General features: G+C 38.9%; 1 protein-coding gene across 1 annotated transcript in view; it reads right to left on the bottom strand.

The window, feature by feature from the left end:
- Window positions 1-19617, bottom strand: part of vwa8 (von Willebrand factor A domain containing 8) — a 482517-nt gene that overhangs the window by 340777 nt on the left and 122123 nt on the right. Inside the window, exon 7 of the mRNA XM_039745289.1 lies at window positions 13136-13185. Within this exon, the coding sequence (XP_039601223.1) occupies window positions 13136-13185 (50 nt within the window). The remainder of the gene's footprint in view (window positions 1-13135; window positions 13186-19617) is intronic.

Raw genomic sequence — 19617 nt, 5'->3', positions numbered from 1 at the left:
GCCCGACCTGACGGTCCTGGGCTAAGGGGGGGATCGTGTCACGCACGCGCGAGTAGGAGGCCGCGGATTGATTCGATAGCACCTGGGAAACCATTCGCCGCCAGGGAATGGCGGGGTATTAACTTTCTCCCTCTGCTTCCTCATAGAAAGAAAGACCTTCCTGCACCATAGGCCTGGATTGACCGCAGTGCGATACTTCCGCCCTTCCTCCGCCATCTTGCCCTGACGCCATCCTTCCCATCCTCCCTTGCGGTCCTTCCCGCATCCCTCCACTTCCGCTCCTCCCCAATAAAATGGCCGCGACGCCAGGAGTCGGCGTCGCGCATTATGAACTGTTTGTTTATAATTTTGACCAGTTTTTTTGTTGTGATTTACAATATACGGGGCCGGAAAACCCCAACCCTTGCTACTGTCTCCTCGGTCCTTTACAAATATATATATATACACACACACAGACACATATATAAACATATGGATACATATAAACATATATATAAATATATATATATATACACATCTATACACATATATATACAGTTATATATATATACATATACACACATACATATATATACATATACATATATACACATACTGTATATATACACACACATATATACATACTGTATATACATATCTACATATATACTGTATATACACATACATATACAAATCTACATATGTATATCTACATATATATATATTAGGGGTGGGACTCGATTAAAAAAATTAATCCAATTAATTAGAGGCTGTGTAAGAATTAATCTTGATTAATCGTATGTAATCGCACATGTAAATTTGCCCCAAATCGCAAATGTTTTTTTTTTTTTTTAATTTAAAACGGTTTTAGTGGGCTGACAGAATAAAATAATAGACATGGACATGAATATTGTAAACTGAAGCTGTTTTAATTTCTGAAAAAAGCTTTAAACTGCGTTTGAATTCAAAACAGAAACAAAAATATCATCCCTGGTTAAAATTGGGCAGACTTAAAAATAAAGTGGTAGTTTAAGTACTTTAAGTACATTTTCAGAATAGTATTGTCTTTAAATAATAATAACCAAAATTTCACCATAAAGTTTTTCTTCTTAAAAAAATAAGTCAGAAACATAAAAGGTAATTTGACCAGCTTACTCTTTAAACTCTGAGTAACATTAGCCAAAATTATTTTGTACATTAGGCTAAAACAGTGTGATCATTGAACATTTTGTAATTAGATGTATTTAGAATAACTAACGGTCACGGAAGTCCAATGATCCCCAGTAAGAGCCACAAAGTCTGCTTTCTGTAATGCATCTAATTTTGCTTGCTTTTCAGTGTGCACAAAACCATGCTTTTATCAAGGCTTCGCTCGGGTAGTCGAAATGATCAGTCGTAGGAACGCGCTTTATTCCGACTGTAACATTTTTGTAGCTGTGATGTGTGCATCAGTGTAATGGATGTACCAGGAAATCATGCATTGACAAAAGTTCCCATTTGCTTGGAATTGAAAGTGTGATTAAATGCGTTATTTTTAACGCTGCTATGGAGTACATGCATCGAAGCTTCTCAGCTGTGCTTGTGCTAAGAAAGGAAAATTTTAAAAATAACATAACATGATTCTGCTAACCTAATATTTTTCATACGTCCCAAACCAAGGAGATGCTGAAGGTAAAATGAATCGGTAGCTGCACATAGTCAGTACATCCCTCTCGGAATCGAACCTCGAATGTCGGCGTTAGAGGCTTAAGACTCTACAATTACGCCACAGCGTGGCTTGTCTATGCTAAAGTATGTATTGTAGATCGGGTATATATATACATTTATATATATACCCGTATCGCAGTGGAGAAGTAGAAGTTATGAAAAGAAAAGGAACATTTTAAAAATAACGAACATGATTGTCAATATACAGTAATTGTTTTGTGAGTGTTATTGAATGTTGCTGTCATCAAGGATTTGATTATCATTATTTCTTTCAATCAGGCTCGTATTTGTAGGATGTGTTCAAGTTACATTCCGTATTTGTCAATCGTTGTAAAGATAAGAGGTTTCATTCATCGATTAGTTCCTTACTGCATCAATAAACAGCTCATCTTCCTTTTATCTGTGATGTGACAAACTGCATGCACGGGTTTTTTTTACACTGTCTTCCTTTAGCAGGACATTCACTTTTTCCACCGTGTGCTTTGTTTCCGCAGTAGCGCACTTATGAATATGATTGTATGTATAAGACGCTTCATATTTTTTTGCTGCCTTCTCAATTGTGTAATTCGGTTTTTGTTCAGCACTCTTTGGAACTGTTGCTTTTTGTCTGTGCACTGCGTCGGTTCACGTGAGCCGCTTGGTGTTCTTGCATCGAAGGTTCCCAGCTGTACTGGTGCCATCTCGTGTAATGTCAGCTAAGACCCGGCACTTAAAAGTTTCTCTCACAGTTTCAATGAGTTTGTGCCAAACACCACCCTGACCATCTCATCTTCCTCTGCATAAGCACAGTCCTTCACCCGTGAACATTTACCGGCAGTGTTTGTATTGGATTGACGCTGATGGACGGCCTTATATCGGCAGGCACTAAATTACAAACGCTAGTGGCAGCCTGTCTATGAACTTAATTTAATATAAACTTACGGTTTCTGCAGTAGCTGTACTTATGAATATGCTTGTATGCATCATTTGCTTCATAATGTTTTTCTGCCTTCTCAATTGTGAAATGGCGTTTTGTGCTCATCGCTGTTTGGAGTTCTTCCTTGTTCTCTACGCATTTCACGCAGGAGGCGTGATGATGTCACACTAAACTCCCCCCGGCCATCTCCAACTCAAGACTCCATTACATTATATGGGGAAAAATAGCTTCCAGTTATGACCCTTATGCGTAGAATTTCGAAATGAAACCTGCCCAACTTTTGTAAGTAAGCTGTAAGGAATAAGCCTGCCAAATTTCAGCCTTCTACCTACACGGGAAGTTGGAGAATTAGTGATGAGTGAGTGAGTGAGTGAGTGAGGGCTTTGCCTTTTATTAGTATAGATATACAGTATATATATAGATATGTATATGTGTATATACAGTATGTATATACTGTATATGTGTGTGTGTATACAGTATGTGTATATATGTATATATGTATGTGTGTATATGTATATATATATAACTGTATATATATATGTGTACAGATGTGTGTGTATATATATATATATATTTATTTATTTTTATATATATATATATGTTTATATATGTGTCTGTGTGTGTATATATATACATACACATATATATATATGTATATATATATGCCAGCAACACTCATGACAATGACAAAACAATTACATTGTCAATCATGTTACGTTATTATTAAAATGTTTCCTTTTCTTTTTACTTCTCCGCTGCCAATCGCAGGTATTTTGCTATATATATACAGTATATATATATGACAACAACACTCATATCAATAACAAAACAATTACATTAACAATCATCTTACGTTATTTTTAAAATGTTTGCTTTTCTTTTTCATAACTTCTTTAACACACTACTTCTCCACTGCGAATTGCGGGTATTTTGCTAGTATATATATATAAATATATACACACACTCTTTGGGGTGCGAGCAACTGTTGCTGGGGGTGCCAGAATCCATCAAGGAAGAAAAATGAAAAACATTATTTGTACAAAATCTTAATTTATTTATCCATTCCTAAACAATTAAATGGGCAGGCTATTTCGTATCAGTGCCAAACGCTGCTTGTTAAAACGGATGACTACCGCTCTTACGTGCAAGTCTGCGTGGATATTATGAACTATCGTATCTGTTCAAGTTCTATTTAAACTTTAAATAGAAGGAATTTTTATTTAGTCGACAGAAATATCTTTGGTAGGAATGTAAGTTAAATGTAGGCATCACTGCATAAATTTTTCTTCACCACAGAAATGTAAAGAGTAAATTCGCCTTACATTTCAACCAAAGATATTTGTGTCGACGAAATAGAACTTGAAAAGATATATTTTTTCAAATGTGATCGTCCAATTTAGATCGAGTTGACGCGCACTACATCGAGCCCGCATGCTATTGCGCTTTCGCCTGCGTGCCTCAATAAGTCACCCTCCCCCGCTCTTACTTTTTTACCGTTCATCTAATGAATACACTGAGTATGGCTTTACCAAAACAATCATTGATGGCGAATAAAGTATCCATTATTCATAAAGCTTCAATTGGTGATCTGTCTTTCTGCGTTAACCGCATATTTTTTCATATCTCAAACCAAGGTTGTGCAAGGGTACAATGAATTGGGAAGCGCTGATATATAAGTAGGTGTGTGTGTGTGTATATATGTATGTATATATATATATATATATATTGAAATAGTTTTGCTGTGAAATAATGCAAAGAGTACGCGACACGTGTTTCGCCCTAATTTTGGGGTCATCAGGTGTAGACACTCAGTGCATCCCCTCTCTGGAATTGAGCCTCGGACGTTGGCGCTAGAGGCGAAGCCTCTTCCATTGCGCCACTGCGTGTGGTTTGTCTATTTGAGAGTATGTAGATCGAGGTATATATATCGTATATATCTATACTAATAAAAGGCAAAGCCCTCACTGACTGACTGACTGACTCACTGACTTATCACTAATTCTCCAAGTTCCCGTGTGGGTAGAAGGCTGAAATTTGGCAGGCTCATTTCTTACAGCTTACTTACAAAAGTTGGGCAGGTTTCATTTCGAAATTCTACGTGTAATGGTCATAACTGGAAGGTATTTTTCTCCATTTACTGTAATGGAGTTGAGCTCGAAAGCCGTGGGGGGCGGAGTTTCGTGTGACATCATCACGCCTCCCACATAATCACGTGAACTGACTGTCAACGCAGTGCGTAGAAAACCAGTAAGTCCTCCAAAAAGCGCTGAAGAAAACATGCATTATATAATTGAGAAGGCAGTGAAACAATAAGAAGCGAGCGAATGACATATACTACCATATTCATGAGTGCTGCTACTTCAGAAAGAAAGCAAGGTGTAAACCTAAAGTATAAATTAAGTTCATAGACAGGCTGCCGCTGGCGTTTGTCATGCCCACGGGTAATGCGGTATACAAGTTTAATGAGAGGACGCAGGATATAAACGAGAGTTTTGATCACTTTGTAACTAAGTTAAAATTGCAGGTGAAGGGCTGTGCTTATGCAAATTCCGAGAGACTGTGTTTGTGGGGGATTGACAGTTAAGGCGGGTAAGAGAGTCACGTCATCATCTCCCCGCCCATTCACCTCATTTCGCTCTGAGCTGAGCTCCGCAGCTAACGCAGTGTTACGGAAGCGACTTTGTGACGCTGCCACCAAATACTCACAGAAAAATCCACAAGTTAATACACATGCTGTCTCTACAGTTTCTCCACACTGAATCCTCCAGGCACTACTTACAAAAGGTTACATTGACAATCGTGTTACGCTATTTTTAAAATGTTTCCTTTCTTAGCACAAGCACAGCTGAGAAGCTTCGATGCATGTGCTCCATAACGCGTTAAAAAATCATGCATCTAATCACACTTTGCATTACAAGCAAAGGGGAACTTCTGTCAATGCATGATTTCCTGGTACACTGATTACATTGATCAGCGCTTCCCGATTCATTTTACCCTTGCACCCCCTTGGTTTGAGAAGAAGTATGAAAAAATATGAGGTTAACACAGAAAAACAGATCACCAATTGAAGCTTTATGAATAATCGATTCGCCATCAATAATTGTTTTGGTAAAGCCATACTCAGTGTAATCCTCCTTCCATTTTATAATTTTTCCGCCACTAGCCATGATTACAAGAACGGTAAAAAAGTAAGAGCGAAGCAAGGGTGACTTATTCAGGCAGGCAGGCGACAGCTCAATAGCTTGAATTTGGATATAAGTAGGTTCTATTTAGTCACCAGAAATATCTTTGTTAGGAATGGAAGTTGAATTTAGTCTTTAAATTTCTATGGTAAAGAAAAAGTTATGCAATGATGACTAAATTTACCTACATAAAGTCAAAACTTGTATATATAAAGTCATTCCCGAATATATAAAGTCAAAACTTGATTATATAAAGTCATTCCCAAATATATAAAGTCAAAACCTGAGTATATATAGATGGCGCTGGAATATTTCGGAATATATAAAGTAAGCTGGAATATATAAAGTCAAATCTTGAATATATAAAGTCAGCGTCCAAATATATAAAGTAAGCGCTGTAATACATAAAGTCAAAACTTCAATATATAAAGTCAGCGTCGGAATATACAAAGTCAGCGCTGGAATATCCATCCATTTCCCAACCCGCTGAATCCGACCACAGGGTCACGGGGGTCTGCTGGAGCCAATCCCAGCCAACACTGGGCACAAGGCAGGAACCAATCCTGGGCAGGGCACATGCATCATTTTCAAAACATTAACCAAACAGTATTTTTTTAATTTATTTTTCTGAATACGTTTTTGTTAACTTAGTTCAGTTCAGAGTCGTTTCAATCAATAGATTTTGACTTTCACTTTATATATTCAGGAATGAGTTTATATACTCCGATGTTGACTTTATATAATCAGGAATGACTTTATAAATTCCGACGCTGACTTTATATATTCAGGTTTTGACTTTATATATTCCAGCGATGACTTTATATATTCTGATGCTGACTTTATATATTCAAGTTTTCACTTTATATATTCTGACAGTGACTTTATATATTCAAGTTTTGACTTGACCATGTGCTGCACTTATGATTATGCTTGTATGTATCAGACGCTTCATATTTTTTTGCTGCCTTCTCAATTGTGTAATTCGGTTTTTGTTCAGCACTCTTTGCAACTGTTGCATTATGTCTGTGCACTGCGTCAGTTCATGTGAGCCGCTTGGTGTTCTTGCATCGAAGGTTCCCAGCTGTCCTGGTGTCATTTCGTGTGATGTCCATGGCTGTATGTAATGTTAGTTAAGACCCAGCACTTAAAAGTTTCTCTCGCAGTTTTGGTGAGTTTGTGCCAAACACCACCCTGACCATCTCATCTTCCTCTGCATAAGCACAGTCCTTCACCCGCGAATATTTAGAGGCAGTGTTTCTATTGGATTGCCGCTGACTGACGGCCTTATATGGGCAGGCACTAAATTACAAACGTCAGCGGCAGCCTGTCTATGAACTTACTTTAAATTTTAGGTTTACACCGTGCTTTGTTTCCGAATTAGCAGCACTCATGAATATGGTTGTATATGTCAGTCGCTCGCTTCTTATTGTTTCACTGACTTCTCAATTATATAATGCATGTTTTCTTCAGCGCTTTTTTGAGCTCTTCCTGGTTTTCTACGTATCTGCGTTGATAGTCAGTTCACGTGATTACGTGGGAGACGTGATGATGTCACATGAAACTCCGCCCCCCACGGTCATCCAGCTCAACTCCATTACAGTATATGGAGAAAAATAGCTTCCAGTTATGACCATTACGCGTAGAATTTCGAAATGAAACCTGCCCAACTTTTGTAAGTAAGCTGTAAGGAATGAGCCTGCCAAATTTCAGCCTTCTACCTACACGGGAACTTGGAGAATTAGTGATGAGTCAGTGAGTCAGTCAGTCAGTGAGGGCTTTGCCTTTTATTAGTATAGATATATATATATATATATATATATATATATATATATATATATATATATATATATATATATATGCCAGCAACACTAATGACAATGACAAAACAATTACATTGTCAATCATGTTACGCTATTATTAAAATGTTTCCTTTTCTTTATACTTCTCCCCTGCCAAGCGCGGGTATTTTGATATATATATATATATATATATTTTGATATATATATATATATATACATATATAGATAGATAGATAGATAGATATAGACATATATATACATATAAGTATATATATATATAGATATATATATAGAGAGAGAGAGAGATATGACAACAACACTCATATCAATGACAAAAAAATTACATTAACAATCATGTTACGTTAATTTTAAAATTTTTTCTTTTCTTTTTCATAACTTCTTTAACACACTACTTCTCCGCTGCGAAGCGCGGGTATTCTGCTAGTGTATAATAAACGTGTGTTGGTGCTTGAGCCATCAGTGTCCGGGCCAGCTTCCACAATGGATAAAAGCTGACACACAAATGCTGGTAAATCTGCTTAACTCATATCTTACTGTCACTTGATTTTTTTTTTATTCAGTTTTATTGAGTGTTCCTGCTCATGCTGAATTAGCATGCACCTTATGGTCCATGATGTCAAAGCCGCACTGACAAAAAAACACAAAGACATAGGTATATATGATATTTGGAATAACTCATTTTATGACCTGTATAGTACATTTCAGAAAACATTGTGGCATGGATGCAACATTACTCATATTCATTCGCATAACATCTTGCGGTTGTAATCAGTGACTGCGTGTTTCATGTTTTTTTTTCCCCCCCCATTTTGCCAGTCCCAACATGTTGCTTTATGGTGCTGTTTCTTTTGTACTCCAGGACATGCAGAAGAAATAATAGTACAGAGAGGTCAGTTCAGCGCTATATGCAATCATCAGATTCAAATGTTAACAGTTCACACACACACAAGGACCGTCCTTCCTACATTTACAATATGTGTCGTAAGTTTGTTTTTCAGTTATTCTATTGACTATAGTTTTGGTCGCTTGTATAAAGTTAGACTTTAAATTGTAATGTTGTGGTCATGTTAATCTAATGTCGGGGATGCCAGGGGCGACGACCCGGTTGGGACGCCTTGAATGACCGGAAGAGAGTCTACGCCTGCCCTGGATCACATGGGGGCCACCACCCTGGTTGCTTTGGGGGCCACAGGTAGGGGGCTTGGAAGCCCAACCCTGTAGGGGCCCGTGGTCACCACCAGGGGGCACCCCAATGCCTTGGGAACCCTGGACCCCAGCACTTCCGCCACACCAGGAAGTGCTGGGGGGAAGAGAAGCAGGGACACCCGGAGAGCTTCCGGGAGAACAGCCGGCACTTCCACCACACTGGGGCTTGTCAGCGGGAGATTGCCGGGGAGCACCTGGAGCACATCCAGGTGCAGATAAAAGGGGCCGCCTCCCTTCATTCGAGACTGGAGTCGGGTGGAAGAAGGACAAGGTCAGAGACGAGAGAGAGTGGAGGCGGCCCGAAGAGTGAAGGCATTGTGCGGCCAGGACTTTGGGGTCTTTTTGGGGTTTTGTGTGTGCACTTTAATCTTGTACATAGTGTAAATAAACGTGTGGTGGTGAATTTACAACATGTCTGCCTGTCTGTGCCCGGGTATCGTTCACACTAATTAAAGGTACTCCATGACCCAGAATTAGGGTAAATAGGTTTGAGAATATTGTGTAGATGCATTTTAGTTGTGGATTTAACTAAGCCAATACTCAGTGAGGAGTGCTATTTAAAAATAAATTACAAAATCTTGTCATTAACTTAATGTAATGAATGTATTTCAGTGTTTGTATACTACATTAGAGACTGGAGTCTAAGCAAAATAAATAATTTATAATACCACTACAATGGGAACAGGTGTGGAGTCATATTTCCATTCAAAACCAAAAACGTCATACAGTGATCATCACTTACACCAGATTTGACCAACAATTAAAAGACTGCTGTTTACAGGACTGAAAATTGTATTTTTACGGCATAAAAATGTGGGATCAGCACTCCTATGAAGTTACTGTTAAAAACAGACAGATTTGTCAGACTATAGGTTAAAAAAGGAAAATAAAACAATTAAAATAAATAAGATGGATGGAATAAAAGAAGATACTTCATTTAAACTACTAATACCAACAAAATAATAATAGGGAGAATATACACTGATATGTCACAAGATTAAAACCACTGACAGGTAAAATGATTAGCACTGATTATTTTGTTGCAATGGCACCTGCCAATGGTTAGGACATATTAGGCATTAAGTGAACAGTCAGTTCTTGAAGGTGATGTGTTGGAAGCAGGAAAATGGGCAAAATCTGATGGCAAGACAACTGGATCACAGCATCTCCAAAACAACAGGTCTTCCAGGGTGTTCCCAGTATGAAGTGATCCAATAAAGGACAACCAATGAATGGAACAGCGTCATTGGTGTCCAAGGCTAAATGATGCACATGGGGAGCGAAAGCGACTCTGTCTGGTCTGATCTTATAGAAAAAGTACTGTAGCAAAAATTCAGCCATGAGAGAAAGGTTTCAGAACACACAGTACATCACTGCTTGCTGCATATGGGGCTGTATAGCCAAAGATTGGTCAGGGTGCTCATGCTGACCCCTGGCCACTGCCACAATACAATACAATACCCATGTAAGCATCAGAACTGGACCATAGAGCAATGGAAGACAGCGGCCTGGTCCGATGAATCATGTTTTCTTTCAGATCATATGGATGGTATATGTGGTGCATTTCCGTGCATGTATGTCATTTATCTGGGGAAGAGATGGGAAGAAGTCAAGCCAGCAGAGATAGTGTGATGCTCTGGGCAATGCTTGGCTGGAAATCCTTCATTCCTGTCATTCATGTGGATGTTACTTTAACACATACCACCTACATACAGATTGTTGCAGACCACAAGCACCTATCATGGCAGTAGTATTCCCTGACGGCAGTGGTCCCTCTTACACTGCAAAAATTGTTCAAGAATGGTTTGAGGAACATGACAAAGAGTTTAAGGCTGTTCATGTGGCCTCCAAATTTGCCAAATCCTGATCCGATCGAGCATTTGTGGGATTTGCTAGAAAAAAATCCAGGTGCATGGAGGCCACACCTCACAACTTTAAGGGATTTGCTGCTAATGTCTTGGTGCCAGATACCACACAAAGCATTCAGAGGTTATGTGGAGTCCATGCCTTGACAGGTCATAGCTGTTTTACATTATGAGTGGGACACACATAATATCAGGCATGTGGTTTTAATGTTGTGGCTGACCGGTGTATAAGAAAATGAAGTTTTTCCAGCTATAAAAGCATTGAGGCAATGTTTGGATTAAAAAAGATTATCTTAACTGTTCCACCTGAATCCGAGGTTCAACTATCTTCCTCTCCAGGACCCCCGAATAGACTTTTCCAGGGAGGCTGAGGAGTGTGATCCCCCTGTAGTTGGATCACGCCCTCCAGCCCCCTTTCTTAAAGAGGGGGACCACCGCCCCAGTCAGCCAATCCAGAGGCACTGTCCCAGATGTTCATGCAATGTTAGAGGCGTGTCAATGAAGACAGTCCTACAACATCCAGAGCCTTGAGGAACTCCAGGCGTATCTCATTCAAGGAGTTTTTGACCACCTCAGTGACCTCAGTCCCAGAGATGAGAGAGCCCACCTCTGAGTCCCCAGGCTCTGCTTCCTCATTGGAAGGCATTTTAGTGGGACTGAGGAGGTCTTCAAAGTACTCCCCCCACTGACCCACTACGTCCCAGGTTGAGGTCAGCAGCACACCATCCCCACCATACACAGTGTTTACACTGCACCGTTTCCCCCTCCTGAGATGCGGGATGGTGGACCAGAATCTCCACAAAGCCATCCGGAAGTTTTTCTCCATGGCCTCCCCAAACTCCTCCCGTGCCCGAGTTTTTGCCTCAGCAAAAATATACGTATATTTTATATTTTAAGTATATATACAGTATATATAATATAAAAATATATTAGCTATTTGGTCCCTGTACGACCGGTGTCAGAGCTTGTTCAGTATTGCCAACAGTAAGTCAAACCCATTTCCGGTGAGAACTGGACTCTGCCAGGGCTGCCCTTTGTCACTGATCCTGTTCATAACTTTTATGGACAGAATTTCTAGGCACAGCCAGGCCATTGAGAAGGTCCGGTTTGGTAGGCTCAGGATTGGGTCACTGCTTTTTGCAGACGATGTTGTCCAGTTTGCTTCATCAGGCCATGATTTTCAGTTCACATTGGATTGGTTCGCAGCCAAGTATGAAGCGGCAGGGATGGGAATCAGCACTGCCAAATCCAAGACCATGGTCCTCAGCCGGAAAAGGGTGGCATGCCCTCTCAAGGTTGTGAGTGAGATCCTGGCCCAAGTGGAGGAGCTCAAGTATCTCTTGTTCACGAGTGAGGGAAGAATGGAGCATGAGATCGACAAGTGGATCGGTGCGGCGTCCACGGTGATGCTAGCTCTGCATCGGTCTGTCGTGGTCAAAAAGGAGCTGAGCTGAAAGGCAAAGCTCTCAATTTACTGGTCTATCTACGTTCCTACCCTCACCTATGGTTATGAGCTGCGGGTAGTGACTAAAAGAACGAGATTGCGAATACAAGCGGCTGAAATGAGTTTCCTCTGCAGGGTGTCTGGGCTGTCCCTTAAAGACAGGGTGAGAAGCTTGGTCATCCAGGAGGAGCTCAGAGTAGAGTCACTGCTCCTCCGCATTGAGAGGAGTCAGATGAGGTGGCTCGGGCATCTGATCAGGATGCCTCCTGGGCGCCTCCCTGGTGAGGTGTTCCGGGCACGTCTAAGCGGGAGGAGGCCCTGGGGAAGACCCAGGACACGCTGGAGGAATTATGTCTCTCAGCTGGTCTGGGAATGCCTTGGGGTTCCCTTGGAAGAGCTAGTAGAAGTGGCCAGGGAGATGGAAGTCTAGGCATCTCTGCTCAAGCTGCTGCCCCCGCGACCTGACCTCGGATAAGTGGAAGAGGATGGATGGATGGATGGATATCTTAACTGTTTACAACTATTCCTTAATTACTAGAGACATATTTCAAAAATGTAATGAATTAAATTTAAACAAAATACCAACAAATCAATAAAGAGAGAAACCACTAATAAACAGTTATGAATACAGTACATATTGGAATAATTAGGCCCAAAGGAGTCTCCAACCCAAGATGAAATATCAATCCATCATAAGGTGTATTTATGCACAAACACACTCTCATACCTGGCTATTTTACAGTAGTTAATCGACTTATCGTGCATGTTTTTGGGAGATGGTAGAAAACTAAAGAATCCCAGAAAATATATGGAGGTGGATAGCAGTGAAATGAATAAACACCATACAAATTAAAACTGGACAGGGATTAATAGCTTAGTCTCTGCAGATGTAAAGTATCAGCCTTAACCACTATGCTATTATGCTGCCAAAACACTGACAAATTTTTAGTCAGAAATCATAAATATTTAATGTAGTCAGTAAAACAGATGACAGCAGTGAAATGGAAAAACCTTACCTTTTAGCTGCAACATTTGGACCTGTATCATACAGGACCTTTAGTTCATCCTACAGAGGAGAAAGCAAAGACAAAATAATTACAGTGTTAACAGTTTATTTAATCAATGGTCTTACAATCTTAAGCAACACTTTACAGCAGGTACTACCTATAATGCATCTATTAGTCACATACTGTTATGTAATATGACCATAACAAATACTTTCTTTTGGTATTAATAATGCTTTTAATGAATCAGTAAAGGAGTTATTCATCTCTGTGAAGTGTGGCATTAAGGGCTACTGATATGCTGGTAAAATGACTTATGAATATTAGAGCTTCATTCGGTCTTTGTAAGCATTAATTAAGGATTTATAAGCCTTATATTTAACTATATGCAATACTGAGTAAAATTTGTATTTGTTATTTATGCAGTTATTATAATTATTAACTATGATCATCAAACCCTTTTAAATTTCAGCACAAGTATTAAGGATAGGATAATAAATACAGAGCAAAACACTTTAGAAAGCAACCTCCTCTACCCAACAATTTTCTGGTCAATGTGCAATCACTGGATAATAAACTAGAGCAAACTTATGCAAGGCAAAGAGACATCAGAAACTGCTGTGTTTTTTCATCCTCTGAAACAGTTTAATGCTAGAAATAAGACACTGAAATACAGCCAGATGACTTTACTGTTTTGTGTGGAGACAGAACTAAACTGTCTGGTAAAAGCAAAATAAGTTATATGGTGAATGTATGCTGCTTGAAAGTTAAAATATCCCCTAAAAATTGTTTAACTAATCTTAAATATTTACTGATCAAGTGTTTTATCTTTTATCTTCCAATGGAGTTCTCTAGTGTTTTTTCTGGTTTCTTTTTATATTATTCCATAAGCCAACATAAACAATACGCTGAACAGTATTACAGAATCCAAACATTTTTTCAATACAGTGTCATCAAAACAAATTAGAACGAAAAAAATATTCCAAGCCCAGACACCTGAGAAACTCCACTGATGACCTTTACTTATGAGCAGCAATTTCCTTTTATCTATACTCTTTATCTACCATATATGTATCAGCCTGATACATAGTTGCTTTTAGATCATGAATTGAGTAAAGTTTACTTTTCTGGAGTTAAAATTTTACACTTTTTCATTTTGGGAAAAGATTAATTTAGTAGTCTTGTGTGTCTTAAATGTGTTTTCTCCTAGTCAAGTTTAAATAAAGTAAATTACATTCTTACATCTGACACAAATTGGCTTTTAACATCAGAAATAACATTTGATGTAGAATCGCACCAGATGGTTTTTGTAAGTCTAAATGCATTATACTGTAAGCTTTGCTTTTGTCTACTACTGCAGAAGTCTGTTCAACAGATTGGTCTGTCAACATTTCCCTCTCTTAGACCTATGCCTGCTGTTATTTAAAATATTCATTTCATACAAGTAGACTTCTAGTTAACATCTAATTACAATTTCTATTATCTTATACTGGGTAAAGCTAAGGATAATGAATGATAATTACTGGAATCAGTTTTGTCTCATTTGCTATTCCAGTCATTCAGAAGTATTTGGTGGAAAATGTTGACTAAAGATTTGGGTTTATAAAGAGCATCTTCAGTTTTTTCAGCTCTGCTGATAAAATCTCATCAGGTCCTAGATTTCTACTGATATTAGGTGCAACACGTCTGAAGTACAACTGATCTATTTTAAAATAATTGTAATTATACATCTTAGTTTTGGTTGCTTGAGTAATTCCATTTTTTATCTTGCTTTGTTAATACTTTAGTGAAATATTCATTTCATGCATTTCCTGTCTGCTAGTTATGTCAGTTATTTTTTTCTATTGCATCTCTTGGCTTCTTAAATGGTCTTTTACTGGAATGAAAAATATGTAAAAAAAAATTGCTAATTATCTCAGCTTCCAGTGCATTTATTCTGTGTTCCACTTAACCCTAAAATATCTTTCTATATCCTTAGTGGCAAGTAGTGGCATTCCAGTAAATTTTTATTTATTTGCTTTATTTTTTTCCCTGTAAAGTTACCTATTATTGTTATGGTTTTAATAATACATGTAGTCAATATACTTAGCTCATTTATTTTGTGTTTACATTTTATTCTTTCTAGAATATACAGTGGGTACGGAAAGTATTCAGACCCCCTTCAATTTTTTTAGTCTTTGTTATATTGCAGCCATTTGCTAAAATCATTTAAATTAATTTTTTTCCTCATTAATGTACACACAGCACCCCATATTGACAGACAAAAAAAAAGAATTTTTGAAATTGTTGTAGATTTATTAAAAAAGAAAAACTGAAATATCACATGGTCCTAAGTATTCAGACCCTTTGCCGTGTATTCAGACCCTTTGCAGTGACACTCATATATTTACCTCAGGTGCATTCCATTTCTTCTGATCATCCTTGAGATCACCTTCATTTGATTCCAGCTGTGTTTGATTATACTGATTGGACTTGATTAGGATAACCACACACCTGTCTATATGACCTTACAGCTCACAATGCATGTCAGAGCAAATGAGAATCATGAGGTCAAAGGAACTGCCTGAAGAGCTCAGAGACAGAATTGTGTCAAGGCACAGATCTGGCAAAGGTTACAAAAAAATTTCTGCTGCACTTAAGGTTCCCAAGAGCACAGTGGCCTCCATAATCCTTAAATGGAAGACGTTTGGAACGACTATAACCCTTCCTAGAGCTGGCCGTCCGGCCAAGCTGAGCTACCGGGGGAGAAGAGCCTTGGTGAGAGAGGTAAAGAAGAACCCAAAGATCACTTTGGCTGAGCCTGGAGATGGGAGAAAGTTGTAGAAAGTCAACCATCACTGCAACCCTCCACCAGTCAGGGCTTTATGGCAGAGTGGCCTGTCAGAAGCCTCTCTTCAGTGCAAGACCCATGACAGCCCACATGGAGTTTGCTAAAAGACACCTGAAGGACTCTGAGATGGTGAGAAATAAGATTCTCTGGTCTGATGAGGCCAAGATAGAACTTTTTGGCCTTAATTCTAAGTGGTATGTGTGGAGACAACCAGGCACTGCTCATCACTTGTCCAATACAGTCCCCACAGTGAAGCATGGCGGTGGCAGCATCATGCTGTGGGGGTGTTTTTCAGCTGCAGGGACAGGACGACTGGTTGCAATCGAGGGAAAGATGAATGCGGCCAAGTACAGGGATATCCTGGACAAAAACCTTCTCCAGAGTGCTAACGACCTCAGACTGGGCCGAAGGTTTACCATCCAACAAGACAATGACCCTAAGCACACAGCTAAAATAAAGAAGGAGTGGCTTCACAACAACTCTGTGACTGTTCTTGAATGGCCCAGCCAGAGCCCTGCCTTAAACCCAATTGAGCATCTCTGGAGAGACCTAAAAATGGCTGTCCACCAACGGTTACCATCGAACCTGACAGAACTGGAGAGGATCTGCAAGGAGGATTGGCAGAGGATCCCCAAATCCAGGTGTGAAAAACTTGTTGAATCCGTTACCAAGAAGACTCATGGCTGTATTAGCTCAAAAGGGTGCTTCTACTAAATACTGAGCAAAGGGTCTGAATACTTAGGACCATGTGATATTTCAGTTTTTCTTTTTTAATAAATCTGCAACAATTTCAAAAATTCTTTATTTTTGTCTGTCAATATGGGGTGCTGTGTGTACATTAATGAGGGAAAAAATTAATTTAAACGATTTTAGCAAATGGCTGCAATATAACAAAGAGTGAAAAATTGAAGGGGGTCTGAATACTTTCTGTACCCACTGTATTTATATGTGGCCTGGATAACATTTCTTGCAATGTTTTTATTTGTCATTTTTTGTTTTCAGGCATTTCCTAAAAAAGAACTACCCAAAAAGTGTACTTTCTATTCATTCTAGGTGTTTGTTCTGGTGTGCACAAATACGCTTCTAAACATGAATTCAAAATCAACCACAGTGACAGCTGGTGCTTAAAATATTTAACAATCCTGTTTCTCTTAACCTCTTTATTGTTGGGAATATTTAATGTCTATATGGACATTTCCCCATACTGGGCTTGGGAGAAATTGAGTGAGGAATCATTCATTTATTCATTTACCATTTTAGCTTCTTTTTATTTACTTTCAAAAAGAGTCACATTAGGAACATTAATATCACGCATAATCATACTACCTTTGATGCCTAAAGGTCTTATTTTCTTATGTAATATTATATTGTTGGAACTGCCAGAATTTGGTGACTGCATTCCTGGATGTCTTCCTTAGTACCTTCACCAACAGTGACCGTGATCTGTTCCCTTAATGTGTGTTTACCATTTTGATTTTCTTATCTTGTCTAAGATATAGCTGTTTAGCCACTGATGTTATGTTCTTTTCCATTACCTTTATGTAACCATGAGTTTTCAAATCCAAAATTATCTTAATCCCAAACTAATGCAGCTGCTTTTAGATCATGGATTTAAGTAAATTTTATTTTTCTAGAGTTAAAATTTTAACCTTTTTGATTTTGGGAAAAGATTAATTTAGTAGTCTTGTGTGTCTTAAATGTATTTTATCCTAGTCAAGTTTAAATAAAGTAAATTATAAATAGTTTGTAACAATAAAAAACCCCACTGTGTCCAGTAATTTTGGATTGGTACCAAAGTTTGACTTCAGTATCAATGCCAGCTTTCAGACCTCAGTACTGGTAACAAAATGGTACCAAAGCAAATAAGGGATAACTCCTCACCTCAGCTCCACTTTCACCCATCTCACAGGAAACATAGCATGCTGTTCAAATTGAGGACACACAATGTTCTTAGTGTGCATACTGAGTTTTTATGCTAGTAACTCCATACATGTTGGTAACTACAGCAATATATTTTCACAACCCCTTATATGCAATGTTAAAATTTACAAAGCTCAAAAAACGTGACCTATCCCCAGTATTGCCTAATGATACAGAACTTTACCCAGCAGTGCTTGTTCTTAGATTTTCAAATTTAAGTCTTAATTTTGTGACCACAATTAAGGATGAATATAAGGTACACTTAAGTTGTCTAGCTGTATTAAAAAATAAAATATCAAAGTGACAGCAAAATGACAACAAAAAATGAGTGAAGGAGAGGTAACCAAGTAATGTGTGGCCAAGCTACTTTGCATTTTTCAAGTATTGTTGCATGGTGTTTATACTAAGTAGCGGTTGGGGATGAAGTTCATTTGACATAATTAATTTTTAGTTATTTTTGCAATGTGTGAATTGTCTTTGTCTATGTGTTCTTCTCATTTAATATAAATGAAATCCTGCTGGGAGTAAAGGAAAAGTTAAGTCATTGTCAGGTGAGGTCTTCTTGTCTTTTTAAATTTAAGGAGAAGACATCAAACCATTTTTCAAAGTCAATGCACACTGGAACTGGATACCATGTAGTCCTGTGACAATTTTGTGAACACCCAAAATACAAGTAGTAGAGTTTGTTACTGTAAAAAGTTTATAAACTGTGTTAAGTTTCATTGAACCTCAGCTCAGTGTATGATGTTGTACCAGCACTAATACTGGGTAATTTTCAAACAAATGTATATGTGTGTATGTATGTGTGTGTGTGGGTGTGTATACATTGTAAGAGAGCCAGCAGAAGCCGGAACTTAGGAACAGTTGCATCCATCTTGCAGAAGGTGGCAGTGTTTCCCGTGTGGCAGCCCAATCAAGACACCCACAAGGGTGCTTGGGAATTAGAGTCTGGAAGTGTAGCCCTGTCAGTGTTCCTGGGTGTTAAAGGAGGGTGCTGTAGGGGGAGGACCTTGCTATTTTTCTATGGCCCAGAAGTGCTTCGAGTGAGACACCGCATAGTACAGAAAGCATTCCTGGGTCCAGCTTAAAAGGGAGCCCACTGCCTTATATCTTTGAGTCATTGTCCGGAGGCAGCAGGCAACACTCAACTAGAGGACGGAAGAGGATAGAATTGTGGAGTTATTCTTGATTTATTTCATTATCGCGGCTAATTGTTGAAGTGGTTGTTGGACAGGTGCTTTTGAGAAGAATAAAAATCCTTCATTTTATTCATATACTGTGCTCTGTAGTGCTGTGTCTGTGGTTTGGGGCTCTCTGATGCCCCCTTGTGGCTAAAACACATATACCGATCACCACAAATTTAAATCCACCTGCCTAATATCATGGAGGTCCATCTTGTCCTACTAAAACAACTCTGACCCATCAAGGCATAGGCTCCACAACGCTTCTGAAGGTGCCTTATGGTGAATGGCACAAAGACGTTGGCAGCAGATCTGTTAAGTCTTGTAAGTTGTGAGGTGGGGCCTCCCTCCTTGAATCAGACTTGTTTTTCCAGCACATTCCAGTATGCACAATTGGACTGAGATTTGGTAATTCAGAGGCCAAGTCAACATCTTGAACTCTTTGTCATGTTCCACATACCATTTCTGAACAATTCCTGCATTATGTCAGGGTGCATTACCGTGCTGAAAAAGGCCAACACCATCAAGGAATATCGTTGCAAAGAAGGGGTATACATGGTCTG

Source organism: Polypterus senegalus, chromosome 2, assembly GCF_016835505.1.
Source record: "Polypterus senegalus isolate Bchr_013 chromosome 2, ASM1683550v1, whole genome shotgun sequence".
In the NCBI taxonomy this organism is placed as follows: domain Eukaryota; kingdom Metazoa; phylum Chordata; class Cladistia; order Polypteriformes; family Polypteridae; genus Polypterus; species Polypterus senegalus.
The sequence above is the reverse complement of the archived record's forward strand: the minus strand, read 5'-3'. Positions and strand labels throughout refer to the sequence as shown.